Source organism: Aethalodelphis obliquidens, unplaced genomic scaffold (assembly GCF_003676395.1).
Source record: "Aethalodelphis obliquidens isolate GAN/ISIS:26980383/991018 unplaced genomic scaffold, ASM367639v1 scaffold26, whole genome shotgun sequence".
Taxonomy (NCBI): Eukaryota; Metazoa; Chordata; class Mammalia; order Artiodactyla; family Delphinidae; genus Aethalodelphis; species Aethalodelphis obliquidens.
This window is the reverse complement of record NW_020837970.1, coordinates 4,991,042-5,015,573: the sequence shown is the minus strand read 5'-3', so window position 1 is coordinate 5,015,573 and position 24,532 is coordinate 4,991,042. Positions and strand designations below refer to the sequence as shown.

At 50.7% G+C, this 24,532-nt stretch overlaps 1 protein-coding gene across 3 annotated transcripts in view; it reads right to left on the bottom strand.

The window, feature by feature from the left end:
• Positions 1-2,331: 2,331 nt before the first annotated feature.
• CGNL1 (cingulin like 1) overlaps positions 2,332-24,532 on the bottom strand; it is a 101,061-nt gene continuing 78,860 nt past the window's right edge. For 2 of the 3 annotated variants that reach the window (XM_027123131.1, XM_027123132.1), the window contains exons 12-18: positions 23,132-23,293; positions 20,819-20,908; positions 9,514-9,597; positions 8,527-8,651; positions 7,023-7,131; positions 6,486-6,649; positions 2,332-5,399 (exon numbers count right to left, since the gene is read on the bottom strand). In XM_027123131.1, the coding sequence (XP_026978932.1) occupies positions 5,255-5,399; positions 6,486-6,649; positions 7,023-7,131; positions 8,527-8,651; positions 9,514-9,597; positions 20,819-20,908; positions 23,132-23,293 (879 nt within the window). In that variant the 3' untranslated portion in view covers positions 2,332-5,254. The remainder of the gene's footprint in view (positions 5,400-6,485; positions 6,650-7,022; positions 7,132-8,526; positions 8,652-9,513; positions 9,598-20,818; positions 20,909-23,131; positions 23,294-24,532) is intronic. The other variant, XM_027123133.1, reaches the window with a different exon arrangement.

Below are 24,532 nucleotides of genomic sequence, written 5' to 3'. Positions count from 1 at the left end.
TGTGGCGGGAGGCAGCAGAGCTCCTCAGCTCCGAGTGTGAACTCCAGACGCAGACCCAGACTCCAGTCCTGGCTCTTCCATGGGCTGCCATGTGCCCTGGGGAAGGTTAGTAACTCCCTCTGCCTCTGTCACGAGCACCTGCTCAGGGGGTGGTCAGAGGAATCAAGTGAGTAGATACAAGTGAGGGTTTACAACAATGCCCAATATACAGCAGTAAGTGCTCAACACACTTAGCTATAGAATTGTACGTGGAAAACCAGGGGAAACCTGTGGCACTGGCTATAGACAGAGGGTTAGCAAAGCCCAAGGGCAGAGAAATTTGGTGTGCCACAAATATACGAAAGATTTAATATTTGTATCTAATTTAGCTTGATAATCACTTTTGTAATCACACTGTAAGCTTATAAAGGTCCTAGACAGGGCCTTAAACCTTGTATCTGCAACAGCACCTGGCCCGTGCTGGCAGGTTAGGCTCTTGGGCTGGCTACTTACTCCACATGTGACCTATGGGAAAATGCCCAGCCTCCCCAAGCCTCAGATTCCTTACCTGCCAACATTTCTGCCTTTCTTGTAAAACTGTTTAATTTTGTTTACCCAGAAGATCTCTGGAATCACGTGCCCCATCCCCGGGGTGTTGTTGACAACTGTTGTGAGACCAAGTGAGATTCCTCACAGTAGGAAACTTGCAGAGCTCCCGCCACAGAATAGGTGTCACTGTTGAATGTCTCTTGGAAGGGCACCGCACCCTTTCCAGCTTCACCAAACCCGGCACGGGGCACACACTCATATCTTGCTCTGCAGATGGAGACAGGCTGGGTCTCAGGTCATACACGTGAACATCCACGATGACTTTCAGTGCAGGTCTGAGAGCAGGACCAAGTCCTGCTGATCCCTCCACAAAGCCCGGAATTGCTGGATTTGAGGCTGTTCAGCTGCCGATAGGAACTTGCTGTCGAGTCATTTTCTCCTGTCATTTGAAAGTTTAGAACAGAGAACTTTCTGACTGATGACTATCTTCCTACGAAGACGGGATCGCTGAAACCATCCACAAGTTCAAAGAAGGAAGAGTGTCGAGAATGTGGGGGAAGGAGCTAGCTGCGGGCCTGCAAGGACTTTTTCCCTTTGGCTCTGAGCTCCTGAGTCACTTTCCCTCCCACAGGTGCAGGGGACAGGTCACCTCTCAGGATCTCTTATGCTCACCACAAAGACCCTGGCCCAGGGGCCAAAGAGGCTTAAATACAGTTTCAAAAGCAACTAGGACCAAAAGGGTGTCTTTTACTTACAAATGATAAAATGACACGCCAAAAATCCGACCTTTCTTTTTAAAAAAAAAAAAAGCAAACAATTTATGCAAAGACTTTGAGGACTTATTAAAATTAGAAAATCTCATCTACATTTGAGATGCTCTGTTTAGTCAGAATAAAGGGAGTCGAGGGCTGCAGGATAGCTGGATGGGCCAGATGTTTACATCACTGGGGGCGTTGAGCGGGCAGTGGTCAGAGCTACGGGCAGGAAGCAGCAGCCACCTGCGGCAGCCAAAAGGGCTTAATGAAGAAATAAATGCCCTGGAGGGCGGCAGTGTCGGGGGAACCCACCAGGGTTGCCGAGGGGCGCAGAGGAACAGCAGCAGGCCGCCCTGACCACCTTTAGAACCAGAGACACAAGGAGGAGGTATGGTCGCCCAAGTCCTGCGCATCCTGTGCAGTCCTGTCCGGCTGCATCACCGCTGGAAACGCTGCACAAAAGAGGGGTGACAACAGAAAAATGCTGACCTCCACCTGCTCCCACAAGCTGACCCCGACCAGAGTCGTCATCGGTCATGGGGGGAACCCAGGGCCTTTAGGGATCGGCCTCCAGAAGACAGGGCAGACAATGGCACTGAAGACCATGAACAGCGTAGGTCCCTTCCACATGGAAGTGACTCCTGTTTCACATAAAATGGACCAGGGTACCTGCTGTCAGCCTGCTGCAGATCAAGTGAGATTATGTGCTAACTGTGATTGCCAGAGAACCCATTTCAGTTTTGGAACAAGGAGAACACAGGGGGTGCCTGTTTATTCTCAGTTATCAACACACTTCCCCTTTGGCCATTTTCTGGAAATGGGCAGTCTGGATTTCTCAGAACATCACAACCATGCAGGGGCATTAATCCTCTCAGTGCGCCCCACTCACCCCCTCCCCACCCTTCTATTTCAGACACGGATCCCAGCCTGGAACGCCCCAAGTTCCCCTACCTTGGGTAGCTTCCAGCCATTCACCTGGGCTGTTTCTTGGCAGACACGGAGCCAAGCTCTGGAGAAAACAAGGGAGTCGAAATAACGGGAGTCAAGATTCCTGCTGGGTGATACCGTTTATTGAAAGGCAAACTTGCTTTCTCCAGGAGTTCACTTACATGGAGGTAGCTGCCTAAGAATGTCTCTTCCCGGCGACGAACCTAGGCAATCAAACCATACCCGAAAGCAGAAACCCAACAAAATAAGACTAATCGGCATTGTCGGATGACACTCAGAGGCAGGAAAAAAAATGATAAAGCTATATGATGATTGTCTCTTCAGCACTGCATTTGGCCACATACTTGTTTATTAAATACTTTTTTTCTTTTTAAACTAGCTAAAGAAAATACTCTCGAGTAGGGTTAGTTCTTAAAGCGACAAACAGAAAAAAATATATATGTGTACATAATAAAATCAAAGAATGACAGCGTGTCAGAGCTGGCAAGGACCTTGAGCCCTGGTCCTCAATCATTCCGCGTCATCTGCCCCTCTGAATGCAGGCCTCTCAAGGTCACCCCTGTCAAGGTCACCACGGTAAGATGAGCTGGGACTTGAAAACATCTCTCCTCTCAGCTCCCAGGCTCGTGTTCCTCCCATCCTGGTGCACCGCATGCATCCAGTTCACTGCCAGCCCCATTATGGCGCAGGAGGGTGCATTTGTTGACATTTTTAACGTCCCAATTTTAGGGTAAAGATGCAGATCTTCTGAATGGTGAGCTCTGTTCTCTTTTCACAGGCAGTTTGTTTCTCGCAGCCTGCCTCATGGCTACCAGAAGGAACTGGCCAGAACGAGAGGCAGAAACTTTCTCACAAACCAAGACAGGTGCTGGCTCGCTCCCAAAGTTCTTGGGCCCCCAACTTTTCCCATCTCTGATCTGTAGTGATGAGCGGGCGGACGCGTTGCTGGGCAGGCTTCTTGGCAAATACCTAATGGCGGTGGAAGCAGCGGGGAACTCAACAGCATATGAGAGTCGAAGAACCCCTGTGGGTTCCAGTGAGCCAGCCGACCAATCACAGGCTTGCTGCCTCCCCAAGAGGACAGAGGGGCTCCGGGGCTGGGTCTGAAGGGGCTCAGCCTCCGTGTTCATTGGTGTGTGTTGTCTATCACCCCCTCTCCCCGGCAGTGCTCCAGGAAGGGAGGGATTTTGATCTACTTTATTTACTGCTGTGTCCCCAGTGCCAAAGACTGGGATATCACGGATGTCCAATAAATATATGCTAAATGAATGAACGGCTAAAGGGAGGAATCTCTCCATACTCCAGATAGGTAAGCAGAGGCAAGAAGCACTCCACCCAGCAGAGGCAGAAGAGGGGTCGGCTCTTCTGCTCTGGGGGCTTCACCCACGGTGGCGGGGGGCGACGACACCTACCCACAGATGGGGCTGATCGCTCTGAATCCTGCTGGGTGCGCTCTGTGACCTGGGGCAGGTAGGGCACTGAGATTCCCTGCTCCCTGCGGCAACTGTCATGGAGCGCTGGGGTCACAGGCCTCTTACCTACCAGGATGTGTGGGGACACTGCGAGGCAGCTGAACACTCACTCACATGCACACAACTCGAAGGGTTCCCTCCCTGGCCACGGCCCTGACCAGCTGCGATTGGACCTGGCCTCTGTGCGTGCCTAGGGACCATCACAGTGGAGGGGACACCAGGAAGGCGAAGAGGAAGTGCCGGGATACCCAGCATCCTCCCAGTGCCTCCCTGAAATTCCATCCCAGCCACGTGGCCTTGCCCAGACCTCACCCAGCCCCAGTTACCTCCTGCCTGGTGCCAGCCGCTGTCCCTCTGTCCCAGAAGTCAGGATTCTTCCAGTTTGCACAGAAATGCCTCTGTCTGACTGCTGCTTCCTTCCTCCCTTTCCTGACATAAACCTGAGATCCTGTTCAATCTGCCTCTTGCCTACACATCCCCCCAGCTTTCAAGAACTTCTTCCTCTTCCACTTCCTCCTTCCCACCCACGCTCACACATGCCTGCTTATCTCCTCTCCCTTCTTCCCGTCCCCGTGACCTTACTGCACACATCACCTGCCTCTTCCTCAAGCCTAAGTCCAAGAACCTTGCTCCCAAACCCTCGCGGTCCCCACCTGGCAACCACCCCGTCCAGGGACGGAGAGAGTGTAGTTTGGAGGCGGGAGGAAAGGACCGAAAAGACACGACAGGAGGGCTCCACCCCCGGCCCCCGAAACCAACATCATTTGTCAAAAACCGTACGTACATGTCTGCCCACTCCACCTGTGCAAAAGAAACGGCAGCTGGTGACTGGTATTGGTCTCAGCATGGTTCAAAAATTTTAACAAAATTCTAGATGAAATAAGCAACCAAGGACCACGGATACAAGTGACCTCTGACTCTCCCTCCCTCCGTCAACAAGTTCTTTACCAAGACCACCTGCACTTCTCTTCTTAGGCTTAACTCTCCCTTCTCACCACAACAATTCCTTTTTCCAACTCTGATGCCCAGAGTGGTCTTTACTTTCTCCCTCTTGCCTCTGGCTCAGTTATACTTAAAAATCTAGTCGCTTTGTATTTTTAAAAATAATACTCAATAGAGATGTGTGAACTTTACAAAACAAGCCACCCCACGAAGCCTCTGCAACATTCCAAAATGGGACAGCAGCAGTCTGTGAGAAGGTCTGATTTAAAATATGTACAGCCTCCACATCCTCCCCTCCCCTTCACAATGGCTACTGACTAGGAACTAGCATTTGGACCCTTTTTCTTGATGGGGGCGGTGGAGGGCAGCCACGCAGATGGTGCTGCAGACAGCTGTGCAGAACGGGGGCTCCATCCTGCCAAGCGGCTGCAGGCGTCTCAACGCATACCCTGCAGTAGCTGCTGTCTAAGCTACCAGAGCTGTGCTGCCACAGAGATCCTAGGAGGACATGACGTCACAGGGAGGAATTATCTGGTCCGCGAAGAGGAGGTGATGGTGCTCCCTTCCTCTCCTCCCGCCGCGGGCGGCTGCAGGCCCCTGGAAGTGGGCTCAGATCTGGCTGGCGGCGGTGCCGTCCTTGGCGAAGGTGTAGCTCAGCGGCGCCTCATAGAGGCTCCCCCCATCCGTGCTGAGGTCGTCATCGTCGTCGTCGCCGTCCACGTCATCCAGCACTTTGCTTGGCAGCTTCTTAAGTCTGCAGAACAACAGGTGGCGTGTTTCCTGGCCCTGGACCGGGGCTCACCTCCGATCTGGAGGCCAAGGGGCTCTAGACGCCTGTCTCTGCACCCCAGCAAGTGGTATATAAGCACAGGAACTTAACTCGTCTGCACCTGCCAGTTCCTACAGCAACAGGGAGCAAACTGCCCACCTGAGAGCACGGGAGGCTGCTGCTGACAGGGTGGGCTGGGCAGGGCTGGGGCAAGGTCAACAGCACTGATCTTTCCTTCTGCCTCAAGCTCCAACATGGCTCAGCAGGGTGCTGCCATAAATCCCATCTTAACTTAAAATTTTATCGTCTTGTTCCCCATGGGCTGTTTGCATTAATTTTTATTTTAATATTGCATCTTGATTCTTGAGATTTCTGGTGCCCCCTAATGCCAGCCTGGGGCCGGGTTCTCGACAGACACGCCCTGTTTACAGGATTCTCAACAGGCTCCAGGCTTCTGGGCATTTATAAGAGAACTACCTGGGCAGCCAGCAAAAAGCCCCAGGTCACAGTCGGCCTCCAAGAAAGGCCCAGCTCCACGAATGGGTGTGAACTTAAACTCACCCCCTCACTCCAATACCCCAGGCAGTGACCCTGAGGCAGGGAAAGCAACCCCGCACCTAATCCCCCATCCTTGGGGCCGTGGCAGGGGAGCTCCAGACAGCAGCTCTCTCCGGAGACCAGGTTTGGGACATCCTCGTCCTCCTGAGAACACAAGCCACAACTTTACCTCATTTCTCCCTAACCCAGGAGTCCCTAAGGGCTGGTCCAGGAGCTGCTCCCTACACGGTGGTGTGAGCTAGTCTGACCTGCTCTGAGCCTCAGGACGACAGGGACGATACCTGCCTGGCCGACACCAGGGCAATGGTATGAGGATGACACATGTGACACCCTACTGATCACGTGGGGCGACCGGAGTGGATACAGCCGCTCTCACCCCTAGGGTGGGATGACCCCAAAGGTGACAACAAGGGATCAGCTTGAGACAAAGGAGTGGGAGCGCTCTGAAAGCATCAGGCTCCCCTCCAACGTCAGGGCCATCACGGCCCCGGGGGGGTCGCCGCACTTGCCCACCTTAAGTCCTTCTTCATGGAATTTAGCTGCCCCTGCAGATGCTCATTCACGTCCATCTGTTCCTCCAGCTCCCTCTGCAGCTTCTTCTTAGAACTTTCCAGTCTGTCTATTTCCTCCTCAGCCTCCTCCACCTGTCGCTTCATTGCTTTCAAGCGCAAGCTCAGCTGCAGGGGGAAGGCAGGCCGTGAGCCGGCGGGTCGCCCAGCCCAGCACAGAGAGGCCAGTGGTCCGGCCCCCTTCTCTCCCAGCAACCAAGGTACGGCAAAGGGGGCAACCAGCCTCACGGGAAAGTGGAGATAAGGCTCTAAGACCGAAAATTCTACTTTTTAAAAGCCAAGTTCAGGGTCTGAAGTTTGCTGAAATCCCCTACTAAAGTGGGCTCTAAAGGCCCCCTTCCATGACGTAAGGGGTGGAGTGGAAAGGGCGGACTCAGTCCACTCAACTTCACCCCTTGCCTGCCCGCCGAGGCCTCCCCTCCCTCTCGCTTCCCCAGCCCGAGACATTAAATCTCAAAAGTGCTCGCGGAGTGTCCCGCACCTGGTCCTTCTGATCAGTCAGCGACAGGTGCTCATCGTCTACCTGCATCACTAGCTCTTTCACCTTCCGCTCCAGCCGGCGGTTGCTGACCTGGAGGCTGGCCCGGTCCCTGGAAGAGTGGGGGAAGCAGAACAGAGGACCGTCTCATCCCAGCCGCCCGGGAGGCCAGCCCAGGGCTGTCTGGTGGACGCAGGGTCAGAGAGACTCACAAGTGTACAGCAGGACAGCGCTGCTCGTTGGACAGATGAGGAAACAGGGGCTCTGAGAGGGGGAGGGACTTTGCCCAAGGCTGTGGAGCCAGCGAGAGGCTGAGCAGGAGCCAGACCTGCCCTGAGTACTCCCAGTCCTGGGCTTTACTTGGTAAGGCAGTGGGTCACAGACTGCCAGGCTGTGAATATTTGGAGTTTACTCCAGGCTGTCCTGGAGCAAAAAGGCCCAGTCCCAAAAGTCTTACTGAAAATGGATAACGTAAAGTGCTCTATGCACACACACCCACACTGCTTCCAGGAAGGTGAGGGACCACGAGTAAGAACTGAAGCTGGGAACCTCCCTGGTGGCGCAGTGGTTAAGAATCCGCCTGCCAAGGCAGGCGACGCGGGTTCGAGCCCTGGTCCGGGAGGATCCCACATGCCACGGAGCAGCTAAGCCCGTGCGCCACAACTACTGAGCCCACGAGCCACAACTACTGAGCCCGCGCTCTGGAGCCGTGAGCCACAACTACTGAGCCCATGCTCTAGAGCCCATGAGCCACAACTACTGAGCCCTCACTCTAGAGCCCGCAAGCCACGACTACTGAACCTGCATGCCACAACTGCTGAAGCCCGTGTGCCTAGAGCCCCTGCTCCGCAATAAGAGAGGCCACCGCAACAAGAGAGGCCACCGCGACAAGTGGCCCCCGCTCGCCGCAATTAGAGAAAGCCCGCACGCAGCAGCAGAGACCCAATGCAGCCAAAAATAAAAATTAAAAAAAAGAAAAGAAAAGAAAAGAACTGAGGCTGGTCAAGCTTAACCCGGTACTGGCCCTCAGGCTGTGGTCTGAGAACAAGCTGTAGAGAATCACATGTAGTCATCTGATCCTGTGTCCCTTCCACCCACATGCCCATCTCTGACAGATGGCCACTCAGTCTCTGCTTGAATATACCTGGCCCCCCAGAGCAGAGACAGCCACCTTACCTCTATTCCAGCTCAAACTCAGTAGCTTACAAGGCAGCCTGTCCTATTTAAGGCATGGGGAAAGGAGCAGCTAAGAATTGAGCAGTGGGGAGTCCCAAGTTTTAGTCCTGCTACATCAATATTCTGCCAGGCTACCTTCCTCAAGTCATTTACTTTGGTGGGTCTCAGTTTTCTCATCTATACAATGGGAACAATTTTCCAGCAAGGTTGTACTTGCTCTGCCTTCCTCCCAGGCTTTCGAGGATAGGAAGAGATACAAGTGTGAAAGCACTTTGTAATGTGATGCCCACTGCCCACCAGGGCCTCTGCACCACGGCTGGGCCCAGCTCACCTCTCCTCGCTCTCCAGACGGTCCTCCAGCTCTGCGATCCTGGCCTCCAGCTGCACCACCAGCCCCTCTTTGCTGGACCTGTAGGAACCTTCCAGGTGGATAATCCGGCTCTTTAAGTCCTTGTTCTGGAATCAGACAGGGAGGCCGTGAGGGGCTGTGTCTGCCGCACCCTCTGTGCAGAGCAGAGCAGAACACAGGGCAGGGCAGTGTTTGGTCGGTGACTGGGGTAAGCCTGCTTTCCACCTTAGCATGTGTGGCCCCAGGAGACCTGGGGATGTATCCAGGGAAAAGCTTTGCACTCATGTCCTGGCAAGCCAAAAGAAGAGATTCTATCACATTGCTTATAAGCCTAAGTGAAATCTTTGCGTGTCCTAAGACTACTGGATGTCAGACAAATGAGGTTGACCTTGGCCTTTTATAAACCTATTGGGGCGGGGGACTTCCCTGGAGGCCCAGAGGTTAAGACTCTATGCTTCCATTGCAGGGGGTGTGGGTTTGAGCCCTGGTCGGGGAACTAAGATCCCACGTGCTGTGCGGCACGGGCAAAATAAATAAATAAATAAACCTACTGGGGCGGGACAGGAGAAATAGGCTCCTTCAGCAATATCATACATCATTTTCAGTGAAGAACTAACATGAATGGCACGTAAAAGAAATAGCGATTCAAGTAAGGTTTGTTAGCAACTCCTGCATCTGAGGACACTGGTTCTTTATTATTCTCCTTTCATTCGAATTTAGCCCTCTTTAGGATCTAGAAACAACACTTGCAATTCTACCTCTCCCCAGCTGCTAAACTCACAAGCACACTTAATATTGTGGGAATAACCTCTCTGGAAAAGGCCTTAGAAACACCGGTACCTCTCAGGTGAGTTACTCTGCAGAGTTCTTGGGGGTGCTGTGCAAAGAAGGCTCAACCAAGGGGCTCTAGTCCAAAGCCACGGCGGGGCGGGGGGCGGGGGGGCGGTTCATGGGGCCAGCTGCCCTCACCTGTCTCTCCAGGGAAATCTTGTCACACTCTAAGTCTTGCTTCACGGCTCGCTCCTGAAGTAGCTCGTTCCGCATCTGCTCCATCTACACCACACAGTGCAAAAGCCCAGAGGTTAGAGGGGGTGTTCCTATAGCCTTTGTGCCGAAATGGTTCGCAGCTATGAATTCCAACAACCAAGTCAGCTCCTCTTTATGACGGGGGCCTCCTGCCTTCTCCTCTGGAATACTGGAGCTGTCCCTTAGATATTCTTGAGTTCTCAGTGATTGCAACAATAATGATACAAATACCAATGATAGTCAAAGTTAACCCTGCCGTTATGGGTTGAATCCTGTCCCCTCCAAAAAGATATATTAAAGTCCTAACCCCTAGAACCTCAGATGTGACCTTATCTGGAAAAAGGATCTTCACAGAGGTAATCAAGTTAAACTGAGGTCATTAGGGCGGGCTCGAATCCAGTATGACGGGTGTCCTTATAAAAAGGGGAAGTTTGAATGCAGAGACAGACATGTACAGAGGCAAGAGACGGAGACACAGGGAGAATGCCACGTGAAGATGGAGGACTGGAGTGAGGCATCTACAAGTGAAGGAGCACCAAAGGTTGCCGGCAAACTACCAGAAGCTAGGAAGAAGCGAGGAAGGATTCTCCTACAGGTCTGGAGGGAGCACGACCCTGCTGACACTTTGCTTTCAGGCTTTTGGCCTCCAGAGCTTCAGACAACACATTTTTGTTGTTCTCAGCCACCTAGTTTCTGGTACTGATACTTTGTTACAGCAGCCCTAGGGAACCGCTACACCTGCTCAGCACTCCACCTGTGCTATCCTACGACAGCCCCACAACAAGCCTATGACGCAGGTAATATCATCTCTGCTGAGGACATCAGGGCTTGGAGAAGTTAATCAACTTGGATCACGACCAACCATCCCAGCCTGTTCAGGACTGAGGATGTGCTCAGGCCATGTGACTCTGAACGCTAAAACTGAGGGAGTCCCAGGCAAACGGGGATGAGTCAGTCACCCAGCTTGCCAGGGATCTACACAAGAAGTAACAGGGGAAGCTAGTATTCCCCGGAGCTGCTGGCTGCTGCATTACAAGTTCGAACTTCAGCAAAGGCTTCTGCAGTCAGCATATCTCAGATGCTGCTAGATTTCTCCCTTCTTATGCCAAAAACAGAAGTCAGCAAGAACACTCCAGGTGTCCTGCCAAAGGCTAAGCCTCACCGAGGTTTCTTCTATATTCATAGGAAATGAGCCTAGCTGAGCGGCATCTGGAAAGAAACCCTGTCGTCTGCCTATGGGTGTCTCCATTCCCCATCCCCAGGGGGCCGTAGCAACAGTGAAATGCGCTTCAGAGGCAGAGGCCCCAGACCCTGTTCCCAGGACCGTCCAGCAGAGGGCAACCTGAAGAAGCCCAGAGAACTAAGAAGGTGAGCCAGGAAAATAAAACTGCCTGTTCCTGCTTAAGGCCGGGTCCCACAGAGGTAAGAGGTGTGCACACTGGAGTCCCTGGATGCCTGGGGAGCACGTGTAACAGTCTCACCCTGACCAGCCTTGATTTTGATTTTCACAAATCCAAGTCCTGTACAAGCACCCTCGTGAGTGAAACAAGCTCACCCCGCCTTCCCTGCCATCCACCTGGAGTGCAAGACCTGAGGAATGATGAGAGGAGACGCCACCACCACGACAGGCTAGGCTTGCGTCTCCCACTGTCCCGACCACAGCGTATGCACGGAATGACAAGCAGAGTGGTGCGGCTGGCCCAGAGTGGGTGACAGGGAGTGGTAAGGAACGAGGCTGGCGATGGGCAGGACTGGGACGTGGAGAGCTCGGTACCACAGGAGGAAGCCGAGACCCTGCCCACAGAGGAGGGTGAACCTGTGTGGCCCAAAAAGAATTCACATTTTTGCATTTCTGACTGGCAGGCTGCTAAGTCACAGAGGTTCCGAAGTTTACACTGAGGTCCGGGGCAGTTATCCACATCTCGGGAAGAAGAAGGATCAGAACAGAGGCCGTGCCTACTCATGGCCCACTACCTCACCTGCTCTGGCTCTCTAGACTAACTCAGTGAAAAGGCTTCGAACAGACTTAGGGTCTACGTACAGCTGTCACGTAAAAACCAAGATCTGGGAGGCAGCTGGTCTCCTTAGGGCATCCTTGTACGCGGCAGGGGAAAACATGCCAGCCGTGCACAGGTCAGCAGGCAGAGCACATAGAACTCCTCCCTCGGCTCCAAGCCCCCGCCTGGCCCCGGGCCCTCGAGAATCACATGCTGCAAAGAGGGCCCTGGACAATTCCTCCAACTGCTCTAGGAGCAACAGGTCCACGGGTAATGAATGCAGCCTCACAGCCCCACTCCGAGCACGGCTGTGAATCAGCCAACACCCCTACAGAGGTCGTCAGCACGGCTGGGCCACGGGACCACGATGTGCCTCTTGGGGGAAACTGTTCTGTTCACGCCCGCTGGGCAGAGGCCAGGACCTCACTGAGGACACGGCTAGACTTTCACCGCGAAGGGAAGCAATTACACAGGGAGCGATGGCCCAGCTTCTCTTCCTGGCTCTGCATCCACCTGCATGTGACCTTGGTCGCCTCACCTCTGGGATGTGGACTCCTCGTTTCTAAACAAGGAAGCTGAACAAGGCGGCCTGTAGGCCCTTGGAGCTGGCCTACAACGCAGTGAAAGCACATTCGGTGCCTCCCGCCTGCCGTGCGGCGCTGTGCAGCCCTCCTTCTAAGGCCCCGGTCTCCATCTTTCAGCTACAGTAGCCATTCCATGTCTCCAGACCTTTAGGGGCGTCCCCAGAAAAGACCCACTCGGTCAGGGTGACAGCGAGTGTGTGTTTGTGAACACGTATGTTTGAGTGCCGGGGGACGGGTGGTCTTGGAATGATGGGGTGGGCCCATGCATTCGTTCAGACTGTCTTATCACAGCCCTAGGCTGGACAGCGTGACAGTACCTGACCTCATTATAGGCTCGTGGGGGACAAATGAACAAACCCTGTCCCTGTGGTCAGTGTCACTGCAATGGGGAAGGACAGCATGCTGGCACGGGGTGCACGGCAGTGGTCGCAGCCCAGACTGGGAGGGTCGAGGAAATTCTCCAGAGCAAGAGACGCTGAGCTGAGATCTGAGAGCTGAGAGGGAGGTCAGAGTCAGGCAGGGTGGGGACGGGGTGGGAGAGGAAGTGCAGCTCTCCTAGCCAGGGACCACTAATGAGAAAAGGCAGGAGCTACGAAAGAGGAAGGGAGCGCTGGAAGAATCAAGAGCACTGAGGTGGACACGCAGGGAGGCAAGGGGACGGGGTAAGAGCTCAGGTGGCGAGGCAGACAGGGAGCAGTCACACGGGGCCCGTTACAATATTGTAACCACAGCGAACGTCTGCATTGCACTTAACAAAAGTAAGTCTGCGGCATTTTTATAGCGTTATCTCATTTCATCCTCACCACCACCTGATGAGGTGGGTACTATTAACATCCCGAGGTACCCCTAGAGTCCAGGGGAGTTTGCAGATACAGGTGTGGAGACTGGGTGATGCCAGCTGAAGCCACAGGACAAATGAGCTCACCGAGGAGAAGTGCATGAAGAATGAGGAGAACCGTGCCCTGGGAAGGCCGCCCCGCTCCACTTCGTTAGGGGAGGTATGGAGAAAAGCAGGACACTGACCTGCCGCAAAGGCCCAGAAGGGCGAGGACAGAGGAAGATGCGTCTAGGTTGGCCAAGAAGATGGCTCTGGGAGGCTCAGCAGAGAAGGGAGAGACAGGGAAGCCCCTCTTCTCTAGAACCGTAGCGTGACAGATGACAGCTCTGAGCCGAGGGCTGAGGAGAGCTCAAGTAAGGGGTTTGCAAGACAGATGCCCACAGCTGTTAGCAGACCGAGGGGGAGAATCACTGAGGAGGAAACAGTTACAGGTGATGGACTGTAGCGGGACGGGAGTGTGACAGGAGACTGTTCAGGGAGGGATGCAGGCCCACGCTGGGGGCAGCACGGGAGTGGGAGAGAGCCCAGGAGAGGGATGGTAAGCCAGGGCTCGTGGGGAGGGCGGGGGGGGAAGGCTCCTGTAGCTCGGAGACCCAGGAGGCAGCAGGAAGGGAAAGAGAAGGGAAGGGAGATTATTTCCCCAAAAGTTAAAGGATAAGGAAGACCTGGAGGCTTGTCGAGAGAGAGGAAGAGAGAAAGAGAGAAGTTTAGTTGCTGGTGGCGGTGTGTGTGTGGGGGTGAGGCCAAAATCCACCAGAAGGCAATAAAAGGCCGTGGGGACAGAGTCCAGGGGCTCTGGCAGCTGTTCAGCAACTGCGTGAGGAGGCAGGCAGTGACTTCCACAGCTGTGCTCCAGGCCTGAGGAAGGAGGAGGGAAACAGACAGAACCAAGAGCCCCTGGCGACAGGTGCGGAGTGACTACGAGTGTCCACGTCTGAGCCTGTTAACTCTCCCAGGACTCTGAGGCAGACGTTACCACCCCCACCTCCCAGGTGGGAGGTTCAGGACTGGCGGCCGTTCCCTCCTCTGCCAACCTCCCAGGTCCCTCAGTGAAGGGCAAAACCGAGAAGTAGGAGTTCTGGGGGGGCCCTCGGAGCCTAAAAGGAAGAAGCACCTCCAGTGGCATGAGGCAGAGAAGCGCTGTGGAGGGATTTAAAGATCGCCAAGGGGTCCACGGCACTGGGCCCAGGCTGGGGTTCAGGACAAACTTAAAGAAGCGGCCATCGGCCAAGGTGTTGCTCCCTCGGGGCTACTGGCTGGAAATTGTGGATCCTGCCAGGAAATGAGCCTCCCAGTACAGAGGGGCACTCAGGAAACAGCATCCCGGAGGTCCCTGCAGGTTCAAGACCTCCCAGGAGCGCCCCAGGCAAATGCGAGTCTCCAAAGGAAAAACAAAGCAAAACAGTAATTATTTATACCCCACCACATCCCCTCCAAAGATGGCTATTAAAATGCAAGTGTAAAATAAATCAGAGTGAAGAACAGGAAGGAACAAATGTGAGACCATAAAACTTAACGGTTACTGTCACCGGACAGTCAATTTTCCCTCAGTCTTTTTGGCAAACATGATAGGCTTCCTTCAGGTCTTCAAAAAAGGAGAGCCAGACCCTGAATTCTAAAATAAATACACCAGCTGTACACCTGAAAGTAACACACCACTGTTAATCAACTCTACTCCAATATACAATAAAAACTTAAAAAATAAATTAAGTGTGAAATGAACAAATTTTTAAAAAACACCACGCGGAGCCGTACACAAGGAATACCACGTGGTGTTACGGACAATACGCCCAAGGGTGGGTTTCACCATAAACCACACGTGTTTCCGTCGAGTTCCTCAATACTGTGACCTCCAGGAATGGCCCCGTGACTCGTGAATATCCCACATCAGACTTTTCTCACCCTGAGCCCACATTGGGGAAAAAAAAAAAAAAAAAAGAGAGAGAGAGAGAAATGGCCTCTGGCTTAGCCAGCTTCCTCCTTCGGACCAGGGAAGTAAATCTGAGGCTGAGAAAACATTTCTTTATGTAAGCTTAGCGCTTTACGTTGCTGTTTACCCTTCAACTATACCAAGTAGACCAAACAAAAACTTTCCAGTCGAATTAAAAACAGAAGGGGAGCCGAAGGCAACAGTTATCACAGCTGGATTGAAAGAATGCTAAAACCCTGAGCACGTTGATCGGAAATAACAGTATCAGATTCCAGTGGGTTTATGTCAGAGGCACCCGTGACCTGAGCCAGCTCTCGGGATTAGAAGCAGCTGCCTTCTGGGTTAATGAAAAGCCAGAGATATTTATGATCGCTAATAATAATATTTAACCCCATCACCTGTGTTTACCGTGGGGCTGTAAAGGGGTTGGTGAGCACACACTCTTGGCTAGTACTAAAAGCGATACTCAGTCACAAGAAAGGAAAATTATTATTAACCCACTGTACACATTGGGTTTTTGAGTAGTCTTTACAATAGGAGGCAGTTCTGAGACCAGGATCATTTTAATTAAAGAAGAAAAAACAAAAAGAAAGAAAGAAATCCCCTTCTGATCTTTCACGTGCTGGCTGCAAAGCAGCCTTATTTCCCAGGCCCGTATTCTGGTGGTTGCATCCCCCTGGTGCAGACTGAGGAGCAGGTGTGAGCCAGCCACTCGGGAGCAGCTCCTGAAAATGACTGCAGAAGCCTGCAACTTTATCCACTGGGATTTACCCTGCAGTTGCCAAGGCAACAGGGCAGCTCTCCTCTTGCCTGCTGGCTGCCTGGGTTGAACAAATGGTCCTTCCACTGGGCTGGGTTATCCTGGCCTCCGTGGCCAAGAGAACACCTCTCCATCTCGGCCCAGATCTACTGTTAACTGTAGGCACTCAGCCACCAGCAGTCACGCAGCAGTGCCCAAGGAGCTAGAACATCGGCCTGTGGGACACATTTGCAACACCAAGCTGGGCCATCTGAATCCTGGACTCAGGACGAGGGTCAGGAGAGGATCAGGTGAAAATAAACCCTCACTCATATTAAGAGACACTGTGGCATTATTTTTAAACTTGGGCACAGAGACCCAAACATTTGGGGTGTTTTTACCACCCTCACTGTCCGACGCTGGGATGATGGGAACAGGTGGGAGGTGATGGGCTTTGGCTCCACACTTCTTACAAGCCTCGAGACCCTAAGGAGCCAGTTAGCCTCGTGAGCCCTGAGAACAACAAGAGGAAGCATGCAAGGCACGGGCACAGCGCCCAGCACCCGGAGAACCCTCAGGAAGGACGGCAAATATCGTAAAGGGAAACAGGGCTTTAGAGGAAGGAGAGGAAAAAGGATTTCTCCGGATTTAAACAGACCCAAAGCCAGTATAGCACCCACTATTTCATTCAAATTTCCTTCAACTTTAAAATATCCTGGGGGGTGGGATGAATTGGGTGACTGGGATTGACATATACACACTACTATGTACAAAACAGATAACGAATGAGAACCTACTGTACAGCACAGGGAACTCTACTCAGGGCTCTGTGGTGACCTAAATGGGAAGGAAGTCCAAGAAAGAGGGGATATATGTATACATAGAGCTGGTTCACTTTGCTGTACAGCAGAAACTAACACAACACTGTAAAGCAACTCTTCTCCAATAAAAATCAATTAAAAAAAAAAAAAGAATATCCTGAACGTGTATCTAAAAGGAAGGCCTTAGAAGGGCTGGGAACTTACAAAGAACGTTGCCAGCATTTACTGAGCATCAGATGTTAAGCACGAGCAAGTGGAAACGAACACATGAAAAGGATAGAATGTTTGATCTCACAACCGCCTCTCCTGTCCTCTGTCCCTGGAAACAGCCCAGCTGAGGCTTCTTCACTCAGGCCCCCTTTCTCCTGCCCTTACTCCCATCCCCTTCGAGAACACTGTGTACGCTTCACTGTTCTGCTCGACGACCTTCCAAGGCTCCCCACTGCCTTCAGGGTACAGTCCTTTCAAAATCCCTTAACCTGCCTCTCCCGTTATTCCCTCACGGACACCAGAAACCTAACCAAGCACAGCAGTCCATTCGTTGCTCCGGAAAATGCTAAATAGACCCTACCTCCCAATCCCTGTTCACACCCTCCACCATATCTAGGATTCCCTTCCCATTCCTTACTTTGTCTAAATCTTACCCTTTCTGCAAAGCCAGCTCCGGGCCAGCCTTCCCCTAAGAACTCCCACTGTCACCCTCGCTATCATGGTCTTTCCCTCCTTAGCTGCCTGACTCTTTCACTTGGCATTTAGTACCCACTGCTTTTTCTTGATAGTTATCCATTGTTTAGGGAAGCCTCTGCTCCTCAAGCCAACCACAGTGCCTGCCTTGGTCAGCCGTGCACCCTGGCTGGATCACAGGTGATTCTGGGCCTCGGCTCTCTCATCCACTGCACAGAAGGTCTGGGGAAATGAACCTGGAGGTCCTCGCCACATCTAAGATTCTGTAAATGGTGTAGGCCATTCACTAAAATTACCGGAAAACCTCTTTCTCTGTTTTCCCACCTAAGCCCTGTCACTCAGACTAGGAGAATGAATGGGAGATGTTCAGAGGGTGCCAAAAAAAAAAAAGATTTAGACAGGGAGCTTGTGAGCATGCAGAGATTAAGTAGAGAGAAGAGCTGCAACCTTTGACTTTTTAATTTAAAGAGACCAAGATCCAAAACATAAAGTTCCCCATGCCTTCCCTCTTCAGAGCAGTTTGCAGCACATCCAGACCGGATGCTACAAATCAGGTTGGAGAGGACAGACAGGCACCATTTCCTGCTCCTTAAGAGACATCTCCCGTGAGGAGGTGTCACAGGGCAGCATGTGAGGGGGCGGAGAAGGGGTCTTAGGTTTAGAAGCTTCCCATTTCTCTGATTCGGGCAGGAAGGCAGCCGGTACATCCCTAGAAGTTAACCTAAATGAACTGAAACAACTTCAGAATCAAGGCCCACCTGTCTACACTCAGAGCCCTTTCTTGAACCTTTACTTTAAGAGGCAAGAAGCGAGTCTCCGATTGACCTTGACTTTGAGTGAGAAGTAAATGCTTTCCTGTAAGGTGGGTATATTTGACAAACCCATTTCTCTACCCTTGCTCAAAAATCCAAAGGCACCTCATGCCAGAAGAGAGCACTCCATCAGGAGACCCCACTTCATCTCAGCGGTTTGTTTTGTTTTATTGTTTTCGTAATTCCTACCTCAGTTTGAACACGATGCTCAATTTCTCCACTTTTAACAGACACCAGGCTTTACCCTCCCTACCCCAGAGAGTGCAGTGAGAACAAAGAAAAGTGACGAGGAAAATAGAACAAATAGAGCAAAAAGGCTAGAGACATTGGTGAAACCCATCTTTTCAGGCACATAAACTCAGACACAGGGAGGGAATGACAAAGTTAAAGGGCGACTCAGACACTTAATTTTATAAGACCTTCTCACAGCATTTCAGTGTGAGAATTCAGAAAAGACTTCAGAAATCTCCTGGACAAACAGCCTCCTTTGCATAGATCTTAGAGGCTGCGCTCAGAGGGGCGGAGACTTTCCTGGAGCTACGTGGGGTCGGTGCAGGAGGCTGGACAAGGGATTCTTCTCCAGAGAACAAGCAGGTCCCCTCTACTACTTCCTCCCCGGGCTTACTTTAGGTTCTCAGCTCAGTGAAAATATTTTGAACCTTGAGCAGATCACAGAGAGCAGTTCTATTACCCACAAATCCTGTTGAGAGAAGAGAGAAGAGGCCCAAAGCAAACAGACCTAAGTGACGGGCCTCCTTAGTGTTGGGCCATCAGCAGACTCAAGGGAGGCAACCATCTCTGGTTCAGTTCGTCTGTGTTTTGCTTCGGGTCTGGAAGGCTGTTTTAACTGCCTGGTTATTGATAGGATGACATACTTCCCCACCACTCCTCCTTGCCTAAGTTGCAAGAAGCATTAGCAAAACAAATTCAGGGCCACTTCTCGCATCATCACCAACGCTTAGCAGATCCTGAGAAGCCCTGTGGTAAGGGCGCGCCTTAGCCAGGCCGGCAGGAATTCCTAACAAAGCAGCTTCTATACCAGCAGGAGAACTTAGAAAATGCAGACTTTACTGAGAACTATTAGGTCTCAAAGGTCAAGGTTGGGCTCTCCACCCGAACTTCAGGTTTCCATGAAGGTCTTTCTCTAAACTTTTGCAGCTCAGGCCAGGTGTGCTGCCACCCCTCCAGAGGCATGATACTAGCACCGTCAACAGGACTGAAATAGGTAGGCAGAACCCAAGTGCAGTGGGAGGGTGGATGGAGCCTCTGCTTGGAATTTCCTTCACTCTCGGGAGCAAAGGAGCACCAGAATCCGACCTGTTTGCAAAGAAGCTGTCAATAGGGAAGCAAAGGCAGATGGAAAAGAAGCCAGTGATTCACCTTCAGCTCTGAACAGGGGCTACCAGCCTAGAACGGCATTGTCCCTAAGCGCTGGAAGCTCCAGTTCTTGGTCATCCCAAAGTGTGGGAAAGGTGGCACATATGAGTAAGGAGAAGGGTGAGCAGAGGAAAGTGGGAAGATTCCATATTAATTTTGTATTAATTTGTACTTCAGACTTTTTCTTTAAATCCTTCACACAGATAATTTCCTAAATTATACTCAGTACCAGCCAAGGCTCTTAGGTTTTGTTTGCATTGTTTAATTAAGAAAGTGCCCAGAGCAAATCAAAAGGTGAAGAGCTTTCTAAATGTCTATTAAACGTACAGTTTTACTGGCACCATTTTCAGGAGCTGGGCGTAAAAATAAGTTGCCATTGAAAGTACATCCCATCAGAGGTTTCTATAGGTATCCAAAGGTATCATGTAAATAAAAGGCTCAGATTAGTGAATACAAACTCTCTGTAAAACCACTACTGAATGTTCTGAATCCTTGTCCCATAATATTTCCACATTTTTATCTGTCAAATGGTTTGGGCATGCAATGGGGACATGGTAACCAGCTAATGGTGCTACCACTTTCTAGTGATGTGACACCCCATCTCCAGGATATGACTCAGGCACTCTGAACTTTTTTTTTTTAATGAAAACATGGAAACAAACCCTCAAAACCTTGGGATTATCCCAAGTGTAGTTTGGGAAATTAGTTCCATTACGTACAATGTGAGGACAGTGTGAACGATCCCTGGCTGCCTCCCAGTGTTCCTGTAAGGAACAGATATAAGTGAAACTCCTGTCATCTGAAAACTGCAAAAAGCACTCACTTGCAAGGTACTGTTACTGTACTGTGGATGCCTCAGAGGTATATGTATTGCTAATTTGCTGGCAAAGTTCTTTTTTTTTTTTTTTTTTGCGGTACGCGGGCCTCTCACTGTTGTGGCCTCTCCCGTTGCGGAGCACAGGCTCCGGACACGCAGGCTCAGCGGCCATGGCTCACGGGCCCAGCCGCTCCGCGGCATGTGGGATCTTCCCGGACCGGGGCACGAACCCGTGTCCCCTGCATCGGCCGGCGGACTCTCAACCACTGCGCCACCAGGGAAGCCCTGCGGGCAAAGTTCTTAACGGAGAAGACTGCATCATATCATTTACTTCCCATGGCACTAATACAGTGGTAGCTACCAAATTTCATGACTGCTTGTTTAACTAATGATTCTTAGAGCCTCAGCTCTAAAAGCACTTTGCCTATTGTGACTAATACATTGTTATACATCACCACTCTGGAAACTTCCACTCTAGATGCTCCATGTTATATATTACACCTCCCTCTTAGTGACTGACCCCACCTTCCATCCTTTCCATCAGCCAGGGACTTTCTCTCCCTCCTCCAGCTGAATCCTCAGGCTTAACCTCTCACATTTCCTGTTTCATGCAGGGTGATCCACTCACCACTCAACTACAGAACAGTACCTGTTCCCTGCCCCGAGTGATCCTCTCAGACAGCGAATCCGAGTTGTTTCTTTCTTCTTCCAGCTCCATCTCCAGTTGAGACACCTTGTCCTAAGAAAAAAGTCACAAACACAGCCTATTTAACTTGCACTGACCAAGTTTTTAGGAGCAAGGACTGTGCTGTGGAAGGACAACCCCAAGGGCAAATCAGAGCTGAACACCATGAATTAGAGTTTGGAGGAAAGATGTGTCTTTTTCTCATACTGTGCAAAGTACATCTTGTTAAAACTGGGTTTTATTGCTTTTATAATGTAAAATACAATTGTGCATCTAGAAAGTACATAAAAGGAGAAAACAATATTTACCCCAAACCCTAACAAGCACTGAGGATATTTTAGCATGTTTCCTTCAAGCCTTTTTTTTTTCCCTTATGAATCAGTAATTTTACAAATATCTACCTAAGCTTAACAGGTATCTGTTAAAAAACAATGTGGAAACCAAGATATCATCCAAGGCACACTCCTCTAAATACTCGAAACTCAGGACAATGTTCTTCCTCTCTCCTGCTCAGGGCTTCCAAGACCCTCCCAGGAATAGAGTTTGGAACAACCTTTTGCATCTGCCTTTTTCTGCTAGGGAACCTCATATACTTAGCGCCATGCACTCCCAAATCCCCATCAGAGTAACATAAAGACAGCCAGCCCATTGTGCTAAACCGAATATTCACAGAAGAAGAGTAATTTCTACCTTCCTCAGCCGTCCTAATTTAACATCACTGAGTATTAAGAGAAAAGTACTTCAAAGTAGCTTTGTGTACCAAAGGAAAAAAAAAAAAAAAAAGAGGCTCTGAACACAAACCACCCCACCTCGAACTGGGGGCCTGTGGGGTTTGTACATGTGTTTCTCCTGCCACCAGCCAACGTGTCATATGTCTGGATTAAGTCAGAGCCATGAGCCAGACACACTAAAAGCAATCAGCATTACGAGTCTCTATGTGAGCCTGCAGCATCTGTACATAAATATTGTCTCTGCGATTGTCAAAGTTGGCTGACACGCCTCCGTATGCACCAAAAATAAAACAGAACTCGTGAATGACTAAATGTCTGTGAATGCCTTCCCTGCTGTGAGCGAAATCTACAGAGAACCCAGAGAGCTCTCTCCCAGGAGTCCAAAGTCCCCAAAACCAACTCAGAACAGCTGGGTCCTGCACCAGACCTCCTTGTTTGTTCAGTGGTTCCTGACCCCTCCAAGGCCAGTGTCACTCAGAATCACCAAAGAGCCACAAGTACCGCATTTACATACGACAGTCACCTGAGTTTCTGAGTTTACAGACAATCGCCTTTATTGAGAGAGCTCCTGAGTCTGAGAATTCATCTGTTAAGTGTTAGTAAAGGAACAAGCAAGATATGAGTCCCAACAAGACAGTCCTGCCAGCCGCCTCTTAGGGAGGAAGCACCCTCGGGTGTGCCGCACAGGGGTGGGGTCTTGAGAGCTGTTCATTTTATAATTAATGGAGAAATAGCTCAAATACTGCACAGGGGCAAATGAAGCTTAGCTATGCCATGGCTTCTACACCTTGAGTTAGTAAAAGGAAATGTTCTTTTTAGTCAGAATATTCTAGAAGGAGATGATCTGGCAACCTAACGTGTGCCTAAAAGCACCTCTTTGCAGGGCTCTCTTCTTGCCTATAATCTGTACTGTACAGAACCCAGCAGGAGACTTCAGGGGGTCAGGCCAAGGGTCATTACGCCAAAGGTTCTCATGTCACTGCCTGACGAGGCTTTAGCTTGTGTTTAACCAGATTGTTTGGGTCCTAGAATAATCACTTCCTAGTTACCTGGGTTGACCTTAGCTTGACTTAAAATGACCTCCCCTAATGAGATTAGAACCAGGACATCAGCAAAACACACGGCAATCTAGCAGCGGGGGGGGGGGGGCGCATGACACCCTAACCAGGTAATTCTAAGCCTCTAAAAGGGCCCATCTAATAAAATCTTTAATGGTTGAAACATCACTCCCTGGATATATACTGCTACTAAGTCCCCTGGAGGTTTCAGAAGTTATTTCTATTGATTTGTGAAGTTGAATCAGGAGTTCCACTGATTTTAAATTACAGCTCTCTCTCCCTGGCCTTGAGCACTGTCTGACTATTTCCATCATTCCTTCCAGCTCTGATGTCTTACGAGTCTACAAACTACTAGCTTCTTCCTCAAATCAAGAAATGACTTTACTGTCTTGCTGTTCAAGAGAAAAAAAGCCAAAGACTGCCCAAAGGCTGAGGCGTGAGCGGAAAGTCTGCTTCCCTCGAGTCCCACACCCGCGACGCCCACAAACCTCCAACTGCTTGAGGAGTCGGCTTCGGTCATCCTTGAGGTGACTCTTGGCTTCCAGCTCGTACTCCAGGTCCTTAAGCGTCTGCTCCAGAAGCTGCCTTTTCGTGAGCGCTTCCTCCTGAGCTCTCTGGTAGTCCCGTAACTCTTCCTCCAACAGACGCGTCTGGAATGAAGAAGGGCTGGGGTGCTTATCCCGGCAAGTCAGGAGCACAGAGATCTCGTCAACGTGCAGGCTGACCCTGAAGAGGATTGGGCGGCCCCCACACTCCACTGGGGTTCAGAAGCCCGTGAGCAAGCGCCACCTTCTTCTGGGCCTCAGTTTCCTCTTCTGTAAAAAGAAGTCGCCTTTCCAGCTACAGAGAGCAACCCATTGGGTTATAAATTCAATTCAGTAGATATTGGCCAGCGTTAAATATAACAGAAAAAAGTATCAGAGTAGTACAAGCAAATATTGTTGTAGGTCATGGCTGAAGATACCCGAAAGCCCTTGGACTAAGTAAGAGCCTCCCAGAGTGTAATCTATCACCCACCCGTATCAGGCTCCTCTCAACAGAGGTTTAAAGCTGGGGGAAGATAAAAGCTAAAATCATGACCCCAAAGCAACCTGCAGGAACAAAATCTATTAATATAAACATGTAAATTAAGTGAAAACCACTAATCTCTAGCAGAATGTTATCAGTTGTCATAATTTACAGTGTTTTGTTCCTCCACAAGGTGGCACTGAACTAATAGCTTTGAAGAAAGTGCAACCGACAGCTTTGATTCGCAAGGGGTTGTCTGTGTTTTCCACTCCTCTGGAATCTCCCCAAGGGAACTAGGCAACTCAGCACACAGAAGGTACTCCTTAAACATCTCTGTGGACTGATTCGGTGAAGGCTGACGCTGTCTGTTTGGTTCTCAACTTCCTTCCCTCCTGGAGGTGGTATAGGGTAGCAGGTGAAAGCACAGTCATAGGAATTGAATACACCAAGGGTTAATTTCCTTCAGGGAGTATATGACAGCAAGTGGCAAACTTCATGAAAGAGTGCCAGCCTTTGGGGGTGATCTTCACGGAAAAGTTGGGAAAGTCTCAAAGATACTCTTTTTGGGGACCCAGCAGGTTAGGCTACTTTAGGAAGCCCAGAGGGAAGACTAGGAACTGTGTTCCTCTCCTGGAGGCTGATAGGAACACCTGAAATTTCTATGAAAACAGCAGTCTTAAAGAAGACATCTCCAGATAAAGACCCGAGTCTGGTTTTGGTGGTGACTGAGTGAAAGCACAAAGTGAAAATCATCCCACGGAAAAAGGATGACGAGACATTCTTTGGATACAGAGGTACTCCAGAGCGTGAAAAAAAAATCTCTCCAAAAAACAGTCTCAAAAAAAAATTCTCTGTGCTTCAGTTTCCTGATTTGCAATATT